The sequence below is a fragment of the Coregonus lavaretus genome (genome assembly GCF_964263955.1).
Source record: "Coregonus lavaretus genome assembly, chromosome: 28".
In the NCBI taxonomy this organism is placed as follows: domain Eukaryota; kingdom Metazoa; phylum Chordata; class Actinopteri; order Salmoniformes; family Salmonidae; genus Coregonus; species Coregonus lavaretus.
Window position 1 is genome coordinate 29,398,575 of NC_140015.1, and position 16,505 is coordinate 29,415,079.

General features: G+C 45.0%; 1 protein-coding gene across 1 annotated transcript; it reads left to right on the forward strand.

Moving 5' to 3' along the window:
- The first annotated feature begins 1,304 nt into the window (after positions 1–1,304).
- LOC311103332 (lysosomal alpha-glucosidase-like) lies at positions 1,305–15,331 on the forward strand. Its single transcript, XM_084144890.1, has 20 exons — positions 1,305–1,391; positions 1,693–2,392; positions 2,646–2,797; positions 4,759–4,924; positions 5,037–5,133; positions 5,428–5,547; positions 5,907–6,025; positions 6,265–6,396; positions 6,655–6,765; positions 7,057–7,170; positions 7,316–7,400; positions 7,511–7,628; positions 7,875–8,008; positions 8,423–8,574; positions 8,767–8,915; positions 9,111–9,252; positions 9,922–10,020; positions 10,382–10,546; positions 13,068–13,220; positions 14,947–15,331. Exons 2-20 carry the CDS (start codon positions 1,778–1,780, stop codon positions 15,010–15,012), a joined length of 2,889 nt encoding a protein of 962 aa, XP_084001016.1. The 5' UTR covers positions 1,305–1,391; positions 1,693–1,777; the 3' UTR covers positions 15,013–15,331.
- Positions 15,332–16,505: the final 1,174 nt, after the last annotated feature.

Here is a 16,505-nt window from a genome sequence, read left to right on the forward strand (position 1 = left end):
ACCTTGTTTTGTTTATGTATGTGTATAGGTGATTTAATGCTTTATAGTTGAAGCCTGTACCATGTTTGACTATGATGGCTTTTAGTGCCTCAACTAAATTTGAGTGGTCCACAGTGTTTTTGTTCCTTTTTTTTCCTGTATTCTTATATTATTGTATCATTGTGGATTGACACTTAAATACATTTTCCTAACTAGGTTACCCTGCCTGGTCCTTATGATCACTGTTAGTCTATTAGAGTCTACCCTGGTCCTTCTGATCACTGCTATTCTATTAGAGTCTATATAGACTGATGTGATAACAAGATGTTTGTACTGTAGCTACTTATTCATTATGATGTACTAGCTATATGAAATATGTGAGCCTGCTTCACGAAAGGGGGGGGGGGGGGGGGGGCAATGCAAATAGTCCGGGTAGCCATGATTAGCTGTTCAGGAGTCTTATGGCTTGGAGGTAGAAGCCGTTCAGGAGTCTTATGGCTTGGGGGTAGAAGCTGTTAAGAAGCCTTTTGGAACTACACTTGGCGCTCCGGGTACTGTCGTAGTAAATATTAAAATGTTATAGCTTGGTCTGACTAAAATCTTGTGCATGACCCATTTTAATGTTAGGAGCTTGTTTTCAATCAATGCTGTTCCTATGCAAGAACAATGGACAGAGCCAATATCTTCTCAAGGACAACACCCACGCCACAGGCCACAATCTGGTTGCTCCCCACGAGACTTTCCTTTGAGAACATACACACATTCACACACACATCTCCATGCATACGCACACTCATCCTCATGCCTCACGAGTTACGCACACACACAAACTGCACATCTTTCTACTGGTCGGTGCCTAGGGCAGAGGACTCTGCCGTGCACAAAATGGGGCTTCTACTCTGGACAGAGCAGACCCGCCTCCTACGCTTCGGGAACCAATCAAGGGACTAGAAGAAGGACCCCTTCCTTTGTGTTGCATTGTATAAAGTAATGCTGAAAACTCTGTTTTTGATCCCTTTTCAACTGTCTCGATAAGAGGCAACTGAATGGGTCCATGCATGTAGCTTGAGCAGTACCAGCTATCTCTGTTGTTTAATAAACTGCCTTTTGCTTAAACATATTCCTCTCCGTCTAGCGTCGTTGGTTCTGTACTTCCTCTCCTGTATGGTTTCACCAACAGTACCGCTCACTAGTTAACATACAACACCATACTTTTTGCATTAGATAAATGCACTCAAATAATCGAAGTATAGGCTACCTCCAGTGTAAACTGTGCGGTAGCATACTAGGCAGCGCCCAGTTTGTCCCTAGCGACATGCCGTCGAAATCGCTCCGTCCAGTTCAACAACAACTTTTCACGTGCGTGGGCAAGCGAAGCGACATTCAATGCATTTTATGTGGCCTGCCCTAGAGTAAGTACTGGGGAAAATGCGTACATTTAATCTCATAATTTTCAACGGCTTTCTAATATCTCTTGCTAACATTTAGCTATGTATGCACTAGGCAGACAATTCTAGCTACAGTCTGTTCTAGCTAACGTTAGCTTGCACACTCCTTGTCTTGTTTATGTGTGTAACGTTAGACTGTGTAGTGTGTACACCTGTCAGCTGACATATAACATCTATCGGTAGTGATAGGTCCACAATTTGTTGTAGTGTGTCCATAGTTGCCAATTATCTTAGGCTACCGTTTCATATCATTTTCATTTTTCAGACTTCTACACTGACATGCTGGCTCGTCAGCATTTGGAGACAGTTTTGCCCCACCACCTCCCAGATTTCCCAACTCGACACAGGACATGGGTTTGTCTAGTTGTCTGTCTGCCCTGTCTCTCTCTGCCCTGATCACCCTGGCCTTGATAACATGTTTACACCTTAGCTACCTGTCTGACCAAAAGGTCTCACTGATAAAGTTAACTAGCAAAAAACAACCAGATGAGACACCAATACACCTATCAGTAAGACGTGATTTAGAGGAGGATCCAGCAACAAGACAGGTCAGTGAGAGGGAGGATATAGTGAACCTCCAGAGGGTTAGCTCCCATCTTGCCCCCAGTCACAGATTGCTGGGGGAAGTCCCCCACCCAGCCAGCTCCAGTGGTCCCAGAGAGGCTGAGTGTAGGAGGGTAGCCCATGAGAGCCGCTTTGACTGTGCCCGGGACCGAGTTCTGAGCCAGACAGAGTGTCAGGGGAGAGGGTGCTGCTATGCTCCCCTACCACAAGGCCTCTCTGGAGGACCCCCGTGGTGCTTCTACCCCCCGTCATACAGCGGGTACAGGATGGGGCCCCTCACCCCCACTTCCAGGGGCCAGGCTGCCACCCTCACGAGGCCCACTCCCTCCTACCTGCCCCGGGATATCTCTATACTCCAGTTGGAGGTCCTGGATGAGACAGAAGGCCGACTGCACCTCACGGTTCGTCTTTGTGGATGTATAACCACTCGTATATTTCCTGCCGAGATAAAGGGTTTGGTTTCCATTGTCTTTGTCTATAACATTGCTTTTAAAAGTGTTGCCTCTAAAAAGGGCATACAGTATTTGCTACATGTTTTATCTCATTACTTTTTAATAAATTTTACTATAACCAATCACTCATCAGCGAGAAGTCATTCTCCTCAGACTATATTATTGTGTAAGAGTCATAACAACACGTTTCTTCTCCCTACAGTTGAAGGATCCATCGTCCCAGCGATATGAAGTTCCCCTATCCACTTCCCCATCCAGAGGTAACGCTCAAACCCAGGACCACCTCTATGTCACTGAGTTTCAAGCTGACCCTTTTGGGTTCATAGTGTGCCGGAAATCCAACAGCCGTGTCCTGTGAGTATTCATTGTCAGTTGGTCTTTATGTCTGCTTATACAGTACCAGTCAAAAGGTTTTACACACCTACTCATTCAAGGGTTTTTCTTTATTTTTACTATTTTCTAAATTGTAGAATAATAGTGAAGACCTCAAAACTATGAAATAACACATATGGAATCATGTAGTAACCAAAAAAGTGATAAACAAATCAAAATATATTTTATATTTGAAGAATCTCAAAGTAGCCACCCTTTGCCTTGATGAGAGCTTTGCACACTTGGCATTCTCTCTCAACCAGCTTCATGAGGAATGCTTTCCAACAGTCTTGAAGGAGTTCCCACATATGCAGAGCACTTGTTGGCTGCTTTTCCTTCACTCTGCTGTCCAACTCTAGCCAAACCATCTAAATTGGGTGGAGGCCAGGTCATCTGATGCAGCACTCCATCACTCTCCTTGGTCAAATAGCCCTTACACAGCCTGGAGGTGTGTTTTGGGTCATTGTCCTGTTGAAAAACAAATGATAGTCCCACTAAGCGCAAACCAGATGGGATGGTTCATTGATTAGATCTCCTAAACTTGACATAAAACAATTTGGACTCATCAGACCGAAGGACAGATTTCTACCGGTCTAATGTCCATTGCTCGTGTTTCTTGGCCCAAGCAAGTCTCTTCTTCTTATTGGTGTCCTTTAGTAGTGGTTTCTTTGCAGCAATTCGACCATGAAGGCCTGATTCACACAGTCTCCTCTGAACAGTTGATGTTGAGATGTGTCTGTTACTTGAACTCTGTGAAGCATTTATTTGGGCTGCAATTTCTGAGGCTGGAAACTCTAATGAACTAGGTAACTCTGGGTCTTCCTTTCCTTTGGTGGTTCTCATGAGAGCCAGTTTCATCATAGCGCTTGATGTTTTTTGCGACTGCACTTGAAGAGATTTTCCGGATTGACTGACCTTCATGTCTTAAAGTAATGATGGACTGTCGTTTCTCTTTGCTTATTTGAGCTGTTCCTGACATAATATGGACTTGGTCTTTTACCAAATAGGACTATCTTCTGTATACCACCCCTACCTTGTCACAACACAACTGATTGGCTCAATCATTTACATTTACATTTTAGTCATTTAGCAGACGCTCTTATCCAGAGCGACTTACAGTTAGTGAGTGCATACATTCTTTTTTTTTTTTTTCATACTGGCCCCCCGTGGGAATCGAACCCACAACCCTGGCGTTGAAAACGCCATGCTCTACCAACTGAGCTACATCCCTGCCGGCCATTCCCTCCCCTACCCTGGACGACGCTGGGCCAATTGTGCGCCGCCCCATGGGTCTCCCGGTCACAGCGAGCTACGACAGAGCCTGGATTCGAACCAGGATCTCTAGTGGCACAGCTAGCACTGCGATCAATCACATTAAGAAGGAAAGAAATTCCACAAATTAACTTTTAAGAAGGCACACCTGTTAATTGAAATGCATTCCAGGTGACTACCTCATGAAGCTGTTTGAGAGAATGCCAAGATTGTGCAAAGCTGTCATCAAGGCAAAGGGTGGCTACTTTGAAGAATCTCAAATATAAAATATATTTTGATTTGTTTAACACTTTTTTGGTTATTACATGATTCTGTATGTGTTATTTCATAATGTTGATGTCTTCACTATTATTCTACAATGTAGAAAATAGTAAAAATAAAGAAAAACCCTTGAATGAGTAGGTGTGTCCAAACTGTTGACTGGGACTGTATGTCTGGCACTGGTTCATTGATCAGATCTCCTAAACCTGACATAAAACTGTTGTAACCATGTCATAGGCCTAACACATAAGATAAGGATTTTTTGTATCGATCCCAAAGGGTAAATTGGCTTGCAGTATGACAATATATTGCTGTGTTTCTACTTATAGCAGTCATAAGCATGACGTAAGATCTCCCTGTCCCTACTTACAACTGTCATAAGCATGACACCGCTGTCCTCTGTCTGTCAGTGTGAACACCACGGTGGCCCCGCTGCTGTATGCTGACCAGTACCTGCAGCTGTCTACCTCCCTGGCCTCCTCACTGGTGTCTGGGCTGGGGGAACACTACACCCCCCTCAGCCTGGACCTCAATTGGACCTCCCTCACCCTCTGGAACAGGGACATGGCGCCCCATGTGAGTCTGACGTCATTATCATCATCTTCATCATCATCATTCATTTGCTTCCTTTTTAAATCATGATCAGGAGTGGTAAGTAAGTCAGATGTCTTCTTTATTCACCATGCAGGGCGATGCCAACCTGTATGGCTCCCATCCGTTCTACATGGTGCAGGAGGGGGATGGAAAGGCTCATGGGGTCTTCCTGCTCAACAGCAATGCCATGGGTAAAAAAGCATGTTGCTCCATGTACCATATCCTAAAGCAGAAATGTTTTGTTCTAATAGGAAAGCTTTGGTTTGAGCTAGTATATTTTGTAATCCCTCTTTTGATGATCTGACAATGTAATGGGTATTTAGCCTCGAGCAGACCACCAAGGCTGTCGGACATGCTACTTAGCAGCTCTGCCCAGAATGTCGGCAGTCAGTCTTTTTGTGTGTTTACATGGCACAGTACTTCTACTGTATCAGGATACAGGTGTAAATAATTGAGCCGAGTTTGACCTCTCCTTCTCTCTGTAGAGGTGGTCCTGCAGCCTAGCCCTGCTCTGACCTGGGTGGCTGTGGGAGGAATCCTGGACCTGTACATCTTCCTGGGCCCTGACCCTCAGAGTGTTGTCAGACAGTACCTCCAGGTTATAGGTATGGCTGTGTATGACCTTTAGGTGTAACTTCCTGTCACTGAATATCCTTTTCTTGTCTCCTATCCCAGTGTTTCTATGGTGGGAAGGGCCACTGGTGGGTCACAACTAATTCCTTTTGGGTAATAGCTAAGGAAAGGATAGTGTCTGTCTGTATCTTAGTGTCCTAGTAGTCTGAACGTGCTCCCTCATCTCCTTTCCTTCATCTCCTTTCACTTATGTGAAAGAACTTGACTGGTGAAAGCAAAACATTTTCCACTGTTAGGCACCATCCACCATATAGGTGTTATCCACCATATTGCTCTAACCTTTTGTGAATCTTCCGTCATAGCTAATGTCTACCCCGTCGTCTTCCCCCAGGGTACCCTATGATGCCTCCTTATTGGTCACTGGGGTTCCACCTGTGTCGCTGGGGATACCGGTCCACCAACGCAACCCGAGAGGTGGTGCGACGCATGCACAACGCCAACTTTCCCTTGGTAAAGATGCTGGAGGAAACACTTATATTGCAGTACAGTATTATCACTTGGGTTGACAGCTATTGGATAATGCTAACATTGAATTGTTAGCATTATCATGCTACAATGGGTTTTCTCCATGCTAATGCTAATTGGATGTTTGCGTTCTCAAGTACAGTATTATCATACCACTGAGGGTTCACAATTCTTGGAGAACATTCACTGCATTCTTTAGTTCAACTGCTTTTGTTCTTGGTCAGGACGTGCAGTGGAATGACCTGGATTACGCAGACAAGCGTCGGGTGTTCACCTTTGACCCCCAGCGCTTCGTGGACCTGCCAGACATGGTGAAGGAGTTCCATCAGAAGGGCATGAGGTACATTCTCATCCTGGTAAGAGAGAGGCCTCAACCCTCATAACATTTTGGACACATAGGCACACTAATAACTAATATTAGATTGAAATAGTACTTCAATGTAATTTTGTATTCTAAATAACAATCTGCATTGTGATTAAATTGTTGAATGAGTGCAATATTGGAAGGTACATCTAAAACTTCTAACCCTGATAGAAGGGAGCCAGTTAAGGAACCTTTCCTTCTCAATCCACAAGATGGGAGCAAAAGCATTACTGTAATTGTATTTTCCCAGGACCCTGGGATCAGCAGCACCAGCCCCCCTGGTACTTACCCACCCTTTGATGAGGGTCAGCGGAGAGGGGTCTTCATCAGGAACTCTACAGGACAGACACTCATAGGGAAGGTCAGACCTAAAACTCTAATTTCTCCTCTATTTCGAGACCCAGTGTAAACTGGGCTACATATACTTGGGAAATAACATATTTTTGATCGGTTTGAAAACATTGTGTATGTTCATTGTGTATTCAAGTAATGTGTCCGCTGAAAAGCAAGGTTACTCTAAACAAAACTTCCTCTTGAAGGTGTGTGTGTGTGTGTGTGTGTGTGTGTGTGTGTGTGTGTGTGCATGCAGGCGTGTGTGTTGTGTGGAAAGATATGCATGTTCGGTTCCTCAATCTTCTTCCTCTGTGTCCAGTTGTGGCCTGGTCCGACAGCGTTCCCTGACTTCACCAACCCAGAGACACAGAGCTGGTGGGAGGACTGCATCCGGGAGTTCCACTCCAGAGTCCCCCTGGATGGCCTGTGGATCGTGAGTGTGTCGCAGATAGAAATGTCTTGTAGAGGGCTGAAATCATCCCCTATTCTATATTTGCACTAACAAGCTTGCATCATCCAGGCTGTGTCAATGCTACTCAGCAACCAACACACTCTTTCTCTCGTCGCTCTGTTCTCAGGATATGAATGAACCAGCCAGTTTTGTGCAGGGCTCTATGGAGGGGTGTCCTGACAGTGATTTGGAGAGCCCCCCCTACGTGCCACGTGAGTGTACTGCAGCTGAATAGTTTCCTGTCAATATAAAATCAATTGAGGAATTTAGTGAATTCAATCATACATTTTCATGAATTCTGTCTCCATACACACACATACAGGGGTGGTTGGAGGACAGCTGAACACTGGTACTCTCTGCATGTCAGCTCAACAGAACCTGTCCACTCACTACAACCTGCATAACCTCTATGGGCTGACGGAGGCTAGCGCCACCCACAGGTCAGACACAGCACTACAGGGATCAGTGTCACACCTTATCCTAAAACTATGTTGTCACATTTACTTCTGGTTGTTTGAATGAAGCAGATTTAATTTACCTTGTCTAGATTACAAATTTGCCACCTTTGTAACTGTAGTTGGAAGATCAATTATAGCAGAAGTGTCGAATCAATGTTGAAACTATGTTGTACCTTGGGTTAAGACTGTATGACATGACCTCCCATCTTTGGCCTTTGACCCTCTCAGTGCCCTGGTGAAGGTCCGGGGGTCGCGACCCTTCGTGCTGTCCCGCTCCTCCTTCCCTGGCATCGGCCGTTTCTCCGGAGTCTGGACGGGAGATGTGAGGAGCGACTGGGAGCAGCTCAGATACTCCATCCCTGGTGAGGGGAAATACATCCCAAAATGTCCATCTCCATTACAAGCCATTCCCATTCCTATTCCCAAAGCCATTCACAAGCCCTGAGTGTGTGTTTTAGCCATCAGAGGACTAATGGTACCGATGCACCATCCAGACAGTACACGTTGCAGTGTGCTCTTACTCAGCAGTTTGTTGTCTCCTCTATTGTCCTCAGTTGAAAGTTGGAGCCTTTTCAGTGGTAGTTAACTATGGACTTGAATGAGGGGTTTGAATAGTCTCTCTCTCTCTCAGACTTGTAATGGAACCTCCTACTTTTTATTTCACTGGATGTAGCTAGCAAGTACAGAGAGATGCCTCTGTCTGCCTGACATCAAAGTTAAATAATGAATAAAGTGAATGAATATGGCCAATATCCGTCCGTCCCTCCACCCCCCAGCCGTGCTGCTGTTTGGCCTGTTCGGGGTGCCCCTGGCGGGGGCGGATGTGTGTGGGTTCGGGGGGGACACCACAGAGGAGCTGTGTGTACGCTGGACCCAGCTTGGAGCCTTCTACCCCTTCATGAGGAACCACAACGACAAGCCCAACGCTGTGAGTTGTGCTATCGTTGTGTGGGTGGGTGCACGCAAGCCAGGTTGTATGGTCTATACAGTTAACTTAGTTGGATAGGAATTTACCAAAATGTTTTCCTGAACTGCTAATGTCTTTTCACTGTCTCTATGTAACAGTCCATGGGTCTCATGTATTATGAATGGAGGTATCTCTAGCTCTGTGTGTGTGTAGCCCCAGGAGCCCTATGTGTTTGGGCAGGAGGCCCAGGCGGCTATGCGTAGCGCGGTGACGTTGCGTTACTCTCTCCTGCCGTTCCTCTACACACTCTTCTACCACGCACACACCTCCGCAGACACTGTGGCCACGCCTCTCTTCCTCCAGTACGTCCCTCTACTCCTCCTCTCTTCTCCTCTCAATTGCCATTGTCCACTCCAATCTTCCCTTCTCCTCTCTCTCTCTCTCTCTCTCTCTCTCTTCAATATTTGGACACTATTGTAACACTCTTATTTACACTCTTATTTACTATGTTGAAACTGTTTTCTGCCCCTCCCTCCCTCTCTGTCCATCTCTCCCAGGTTCCCCTCGGACCCTAACTGCCAGACCATAGACAGACAGTTCCTGTGGGGAAGTTCTCTGCTCGTCAGCCCGGTGTTAGAGCAGGGGGCAGTGGAGCTGGCTGCCTACCTCCCCCCGGGGACTTGGTACAGTCTGCACAATGTAAACAGCTCCTCCATTCAATACAGTTATACACTAAGTGTACAAAACATTATGAACAACTTCCTAATATTGAGTTGCACTTCACCCTTTTGCCCTCAGAACAGCCTCAATTCGTCGGGGCATGGACTCTACAAGGTGTCAAAAGCGTTCCACAGGGATGCTTGCCCATGTTGACTCCAATGCTTCCCACAGTTATATCAAGTTGGCTGGATGTCCTTTGGGTGGTGGACCATTCTTGATACACACGGGAAACTGTTGAAAGCCCAGCAGCGTTGCAGTTCTTGACACAAACTGGTGCGCCTGGAACCTACTACCATACCCCGTTCAAAGGCACTTAAATATTTAAGTCTATGGCATGGAAAGAGCAGGTGTTCCTAATGTTTTGTACACTCAGTGTATTTGTATAGGCCTTTCATACTGTCACTGCTATTAGTTCACAACTGCTTAAAGGGATTCCTAGGAGACCTAGCCCATCTTTTCTGTCGCTAACAGACATAAACCGATAAAAAAATATGTGTGAGCCTTTCTTACAGTCTTGTAGGCTTACTTTAGGACCAGGCAAAGATGTGTAATACTGTTGTACTGTGTCTACTATAACCATATTCCAATGGGCATCTCTCTCTCTCTCTCTCTCTCTTTCTCTCTCTCCTTTCATCCCTCCCTCCCTAGGGCCAGCCGTTCTACAGTAAGGGTCAGTACCTGCTCCTCCCAGCCCCTCTGGACACCATCAACGTCCATGTGAGAGAGGGACACATCATCCCACAGCAGGTGTGTGTCCTCTGTACACAATAGAGTTTGGTTGGCTGTTGTTTCATTGTGTGACAAAGCTTCATCTTAGGCCCATACTGTGGGTGTTACACACTGATGGTGGAGGAGATGAATGAGCTGCCAAACTCTCATATCATGAAATCAATTAAAGTTATTTGTCATAGAACAAGAGACACAGAATTCCTTTGTGAAACTGTGTGATAAAACCTAAAATGAAATACTCTCTGCGTACTAATCTGACTATGATCTTTTGGAGCTTGTGTCAGTTTTCTGTGTAAAGCCTGTTGCCTGTCTTAATCAGTAATTATATTATATATTTCAATGGAAAATACCCTCAAAATACCTTCTAACTGAGATACAGGAGCCAGCCCTGACCACCTCAGCTTCTCGCAGTAACCCTTTCCTCCTGACGGTGGCGCTGTCTGCTGGGGGTTGGGCCTGGGGTGACCTGTTCTGGGATGATGGGGACAGTCTGGACACCTTCCAGAGAGGAGACTACTCCTATGTTATCTTCATCGCAGGACAGGTAGGAGATGTAGAGGTCGCATAGGGTCCTGAGTTTTTCCTGATCACACAACCTGACCAAGGAAAACTTGGGGCCCTAGTTATAGCCCACTTCAAGGCTATCCCTGATGTAGTGAAAAGAAGAAAAAAAAAAAAAAAAAATTAAGTAAGCTTTATGCGACATCTTTTTGAGTGCGGACCCATCACACCTTTTGTGTGTCCTACTTCAAGGTACTTCATGACATCAAATCAAATTGTATTTGTCACATACACGTGTTTAGCAGATGTTATAGCGGGTGTAGCGAAATGCTTGTGCTTCTAGCTCCGACAGTGCAGTAATATCTAACAAGTAATATCTAACAATTTGACAACATATACCTAATACACACAAAACTAGTAAGGAATGGAATTTAAGAAAATATACATATATGGACAAGCAATGACAGAGCGGCATGGACTAAGATACAGTAGAATATTATAGAATAGAATGCAGTATATACATATGAGATGAGTAGTGCAAGATATGTAAACATTATTAAAGTGACTAGTGTTCCACTTCTTAAAGTGGCCAGTGATTTCAATAGGCAGCAGCAGCCTCTAATGTGCTAGTGATGGCTATTTAACAGTCTGATGGCCTTGAGATAGAAGCTGTTTTTCATTCTCTCGGTCCATCTGGGTAGGAAAAATGTAGGGCCCTAAATGGAGATCAGGGAATTATCTAGGGTGATTTGGATGTTTCTGCAGTACAGTATGTTTCTAGCAATGCTTGCAAGATTTATATCCAGATCCAATCCAATCAAAGATTGAAGATGTACTCTTCCCCTGTCATCCTGTGAACAGTAGGCCTAACTTTTAATGTCTAATGTATACTGGTACTATACAGTGCCTTCGGAAAGTATTCAAACCCCTTGACCTTTTCCACATTTTGTTACGTTACAACCTTATTCTAAAATGGATGAAATAAAAAAACATCTGCAGCAATCTACACACAATAACCCATAATGACGAAGCGAAAACAGGTTTTTAGATATTTCTGCTAATTTATTAAAAATAAAAAACAGAAATACCTTATTTACATAAGTATTCAGACCCTTTGCTATGAGACTCGAAATTGAGCTCAGGTGCGTCCTGTTTCCATTGATCATCCTTGAGATGTTTCTACAACTTAATTGGAGTCCACCTGTGGTAAATTGAATTGATTGGACATGATTTGGAAAGGCACACACCTGTCTATATAAGGTCCCACAGTTGACAGTGCATGTCAGAGCAAAAACCAAGCCATGAGGTCGCAGGTATTGTTCGTAGAGCTCCAAGACAGGATTGTGTCGAGGCACAGATCTGGGGAAGGGTACCAAAAAATTTCTGCAGCATTTAAGGTCCCCAAGAATACAGTGGCCTCCATCATTCTTAAATTGAAGAAGTTTGGAACCACCAAGGCTCTTCCTAGAGCTGGCCACCCGGCCAAACTGAGCAATCGGGGGAGAAGGGCCTTGGTCAGGGAGGTGACCAAGAACCCGATGGTCACTCTGCCAGAGCTCTAGAGTTCCTCTGTGGCGATTGGAGAACCTTCCAGAAGGACGACCATCTCTGCAGCACTCCACCTATCAGGCCTTTATGGTAGAGTGGCCAGACGGAAGCCACTCCTCAGAAAATGGCACATGACAGCCTGCTTGGAGTTTTCCAAAAGGCACCTAAAGACTCTGACTATGAGAAACAAGATTCTCTGGTCTGATGAAACCAAGATTGAACTCTTTGGCCTGAATGCCAAGCGTCACGTCTGGAGGAAACCTGGCACCATCCCTACGGTGAAGCATGGTGGTGGCAGAATCATGCTGTGGGGATGTTTTTCAGCGGCAGGGACCGGGAGACTAGTCAGGATCAAGGGAAAGATGAACGGAGCAAAGTACAGAGAGATCCTTGATGAAAACCTGCTCCAGAGCACTCAGGACCTCAGACTGGGGCGAAGGTTCACCTTCCAACAGGATAACGACCCTAAGCACACAGCCAAGACAACGCAGGAGTGGCTTCAGGACAAGTCTCTGAATGTCCTTGAGTGGCCCAGCCAGAGCCTGGGCTTGAACCCAATCAAACATCTCTGGAGAGACCTGAAAATAGCTGTGCAGCAACGCTCCCCATCCAACCTGACAGAGCTTGAGAGGATCTGCAGAGACAAATGGGAGAATCTCCCCAAATACAGGTGTGTCAAGCTTGTAGTGTCATACCCAAGAAGACTCGAGGCTGTAATCGCGGCCAAAGGTGCTTCAACAAATTACTGAGTAAAGGGGTCTGAAAACTTATGTAAATGTGATATTTCCGTTTTTTTTTATACATTTGGAAAAGTTTCAAGAAAACTTTTTTTGCTTTGTCGTTAAGGGGTATTGTGTGTAGATTGATGAGGAGGAAAAAAAACAATAATCAATTTTAGAATAAGGCTGTAATGTTACAAAATGTGGAAAAAGTCAAGGGGTCTGTATACTTTCTGAATGAACTGTACATGTGTGTGTTTGCCAGTAGGGATCAATACGGTTTTTCATTTGATCCAGTCCCAGGTGGTGAGTGACCCCCTGCATCAGAACGGGGCCCTGGACGGGCTGGTGCTGGGAGGGGTGCGGGTGTTCGGGATGCTCTCCCCACCCCGCTATGTATGGGCCAACGGAAAGAAAGTGAGGGATTTCTCTTATCGGACTGACACCAAGGTGAGCAGTAGCTGGCTGAGTTACCTCTATAGAGTTTAGAATTAAGAAATAGTAGAACGGACATTCTAATTCTGCTTGCCTACCTGTTTATTCTATTCAAATCTACAGTATAATATACACTGCTCAAAAAAATAAAGGGAACACTAAAATAACACATCCTAGATCTGAATGAATGAAATAATCTTATTAAATACTTTTTTCTTTACATAGTTGAATGTGCTGACAACAAAATCACACAAATTATCAATGGAAATCAAATGTATCCAACCCATGGAGCTCTGGATTTGGAGTCACCCTCAAAATTAAAGTGGAAAACCACACTACAGGCTGATCCAACTTTGATGTAATGTCCTTAAAACAAGTCAAAATGAGGCTCAGTAGTGTGTGTGGCCTCCACGTGCCTGTATGACCCCCCTACAACGCCTGGGCATGCTCCTGATGAGGTGGCGGATAGTCTCCTGAGGGATCTCCTCCCAGACCTGGACTAAAGCATCTGCCAACTCCTGGACAGTCTGTGGTGCAACGTGGCGTTGGTGGATGGAGCGAGACATGATGTCCCAGATGTGCTCAATTGGATTCAGGTCTGGGGAACGGGCGGGCCAGTCCATAGCATCAATGCCTTCCTCTTGCAGGAACTGCTGACACACTCCAGCCACATGAGGTCTAGCATTGTCTTGCATTAGGAGGAACCCAGGGCCAACCGCACCAGCATATGGTCTCACAAGGGTCTGAGGATCTCATCTCGGTACCTAATGGCAGTCAGGCTACCTCTGGCGAGCACATGGAGGGCTGTGCGGCCCCCCAAAGAAATGCCACCCCACACCATGACTGACCCACCGCCAAACCGGTCATGCTGGAGGATGTTGCAGGCAGCAGAACGTTCTCCACGGCGTCTCCAGACTCTGTCACGTCTGTCACATGTGCTCAGTGTGAACCTGCTTTCATCTGTGAAGAGCACAGGGCACCAGTGGCGAATTTGCCAATCTTGGTGTTCTCTGGCAAATGCCAAACGTCCGGCACGGTGTTGGGCTGTAAGCACAACCCCCACCTGTGGACGTCGGGCCCTCATACCACCCTCATGGAGTCTGTTTCTGACCGTTTGAGCAGACACATGCACATTTGTGGCCTGCTGGAGGTCATTTTGCAGGGCTCTGGCAGTGCTCCTCCTGCTCCTCCTTGCACAAAGGCGGAGGTAGCGGTCCTGCTGCTGGGTTGTTGCCCTCCTACGGCCTCCTCCACGTCTCCTGATGTACTGGCCTGTCTCCTGGTAGCGCCTCCATGCTCTGGACACTACGCTGACAGACACAGCAAACCTTCTTGCCACAGCTCGCATTGATGTGCCATCCTGGATGAGCTGCACTACCTGAGCCACTTGTGTGGGTTGTAGACTCCGTCTCATGCTACCACTAGAGTGAAAGCACCGCCAGCATTCAAAAGTGACCAAAACATCAGCCAGGAAGCATAGGAACTGAGAAGTGGTCTGTGGTCACCACCTGCAGAACCACTTCTTTATTGGGGGTGTCTTGCTAATTGCCTATAATTTCCACCTGTTGTCTATTCCATTTGCACAACAACATGTGAAATGTATTGTCAATCAGTGTTGCTTCCTAAGTGGACAGTTTGATTTCACAGAAGTGTGATGGACTTGGAGTTACATTGTGTTGTTTAAGTGTTCCCTTTATTTTTTTGAGCAGTGTATATTGTTTATAATCCTGTTTGTCTGTAGGTTCTGACAGTGACCAGCCTGGCCCTGCCCATGTCAGAGGTGTTTGAAGTCCAGTGGACCTCATGACCCAGTGAGCCTTATGAACCGTGTGACTCAGTGAACCTCATAATGACTCAGTGGACTCTGTGACCCAGTAGACAGCCTCTCAGGTTGTTCTGGCACTCCTGACCTAGCAAATCTCTGACAAGAACCTCCACCCAAAGTTGCCCCTTCATCACTGCTACCCTGAAAGTTTCCCCTTCATCACTGCTACCCTGGGTAAGCAATTGCGCTAATAGACTTCTGGGTTTTATGAATGGACGGACTACACTGAAGTATTTTTGGAAATCATGGTTTTTATTGCTTTTATATTCAACTGTATTTTTAATAAAATCTGTGAAAAGTACCAATGTGAACTGTGTGGGTTATTGGCGATGATAAACTTTTCAAACGCTCAATCAGATATTTCTCCATTTCCTCGTTGTTGCAGATGAGTGATTACATGACATTGTCTCAGGTGAGATGCTGAGACAGTGGTGTGAGATTGAGAATTGGGGTCATTCTAGAACACTGGGCTGAAATGTATTATTGTTTTACTATTTTAATTTGTCTCTCTGAGAAAAGTTTTATTGTAAATCTTTCTAACCTTTTATTATTTTATTTGTTAAGCACTTTTGAAATGCAAGAAATGTAAGAAATGTTCTCTATAAATAACGTTTGATTGATTGTCCTGAATAGAACAGTTAGCAGTGGCTCTACACAAATGTTTTTATTAATTAACATCTTAAATTGATCAGAATATGCAGATTCTGTACACTTCCAGTATGATGGTAGGATCTGTGTTAAGTCTTATCAAATTACTTCTAGTGATATTGCCATATTGTTACCATTAAAGGCAATAGATAGCTCTGGGTTTGTTTCTCCTAAGCTAAGCATTGTTTCTCATGTTTTCTTATTAGTGAGCTGTCACCACTGTTTGAATGTGCAGTCAGTTATCTCTTTCTTCATAGTCTGGTGAACATCTGCCTTATAACTCAGTGCAGTTAAGCTCAATACAAGTGTACAATTGCATATTGTAAACAATTATGAATTGCACAAAATATCATACCTGTAGTAGGGTTATGTTATCTTATGTTATCAATTATTGTTTAAAATATTGGGGTCGAAATACCTTGTCTTGAAATAGTCATTTTGAGATGTGCTGTTTATTGTTTAAATGATTGCTCATTATCCTTGCTGCTAGTGGTTTAACCTGCCATATATAAGAGTTCCAGCGGGACATCTGATATCCGCGTCATGATGCTCCGACTCCAGCTTCACTGGTCCTGATGATGCTCATGTGAGTTCGGGATCAGCCAACTGCAGTGAAGCTTTCGGCATTGACCTCTAAAACGTCATACTATGATAAAAGGTTAGCCTTACATAGATGTCTCATTTTGATGTGTTGATGAGGATAATTTGCTTTTGCTAATAAAACAAAAATACTTCCAAATGTAATGTGATCCTAATAGTTGACTGGCCCGTGCTTTCACAGAAGCAGCCTTTATCCAGTCTGCCATCCCGGAAGCAGAGGAATTTGG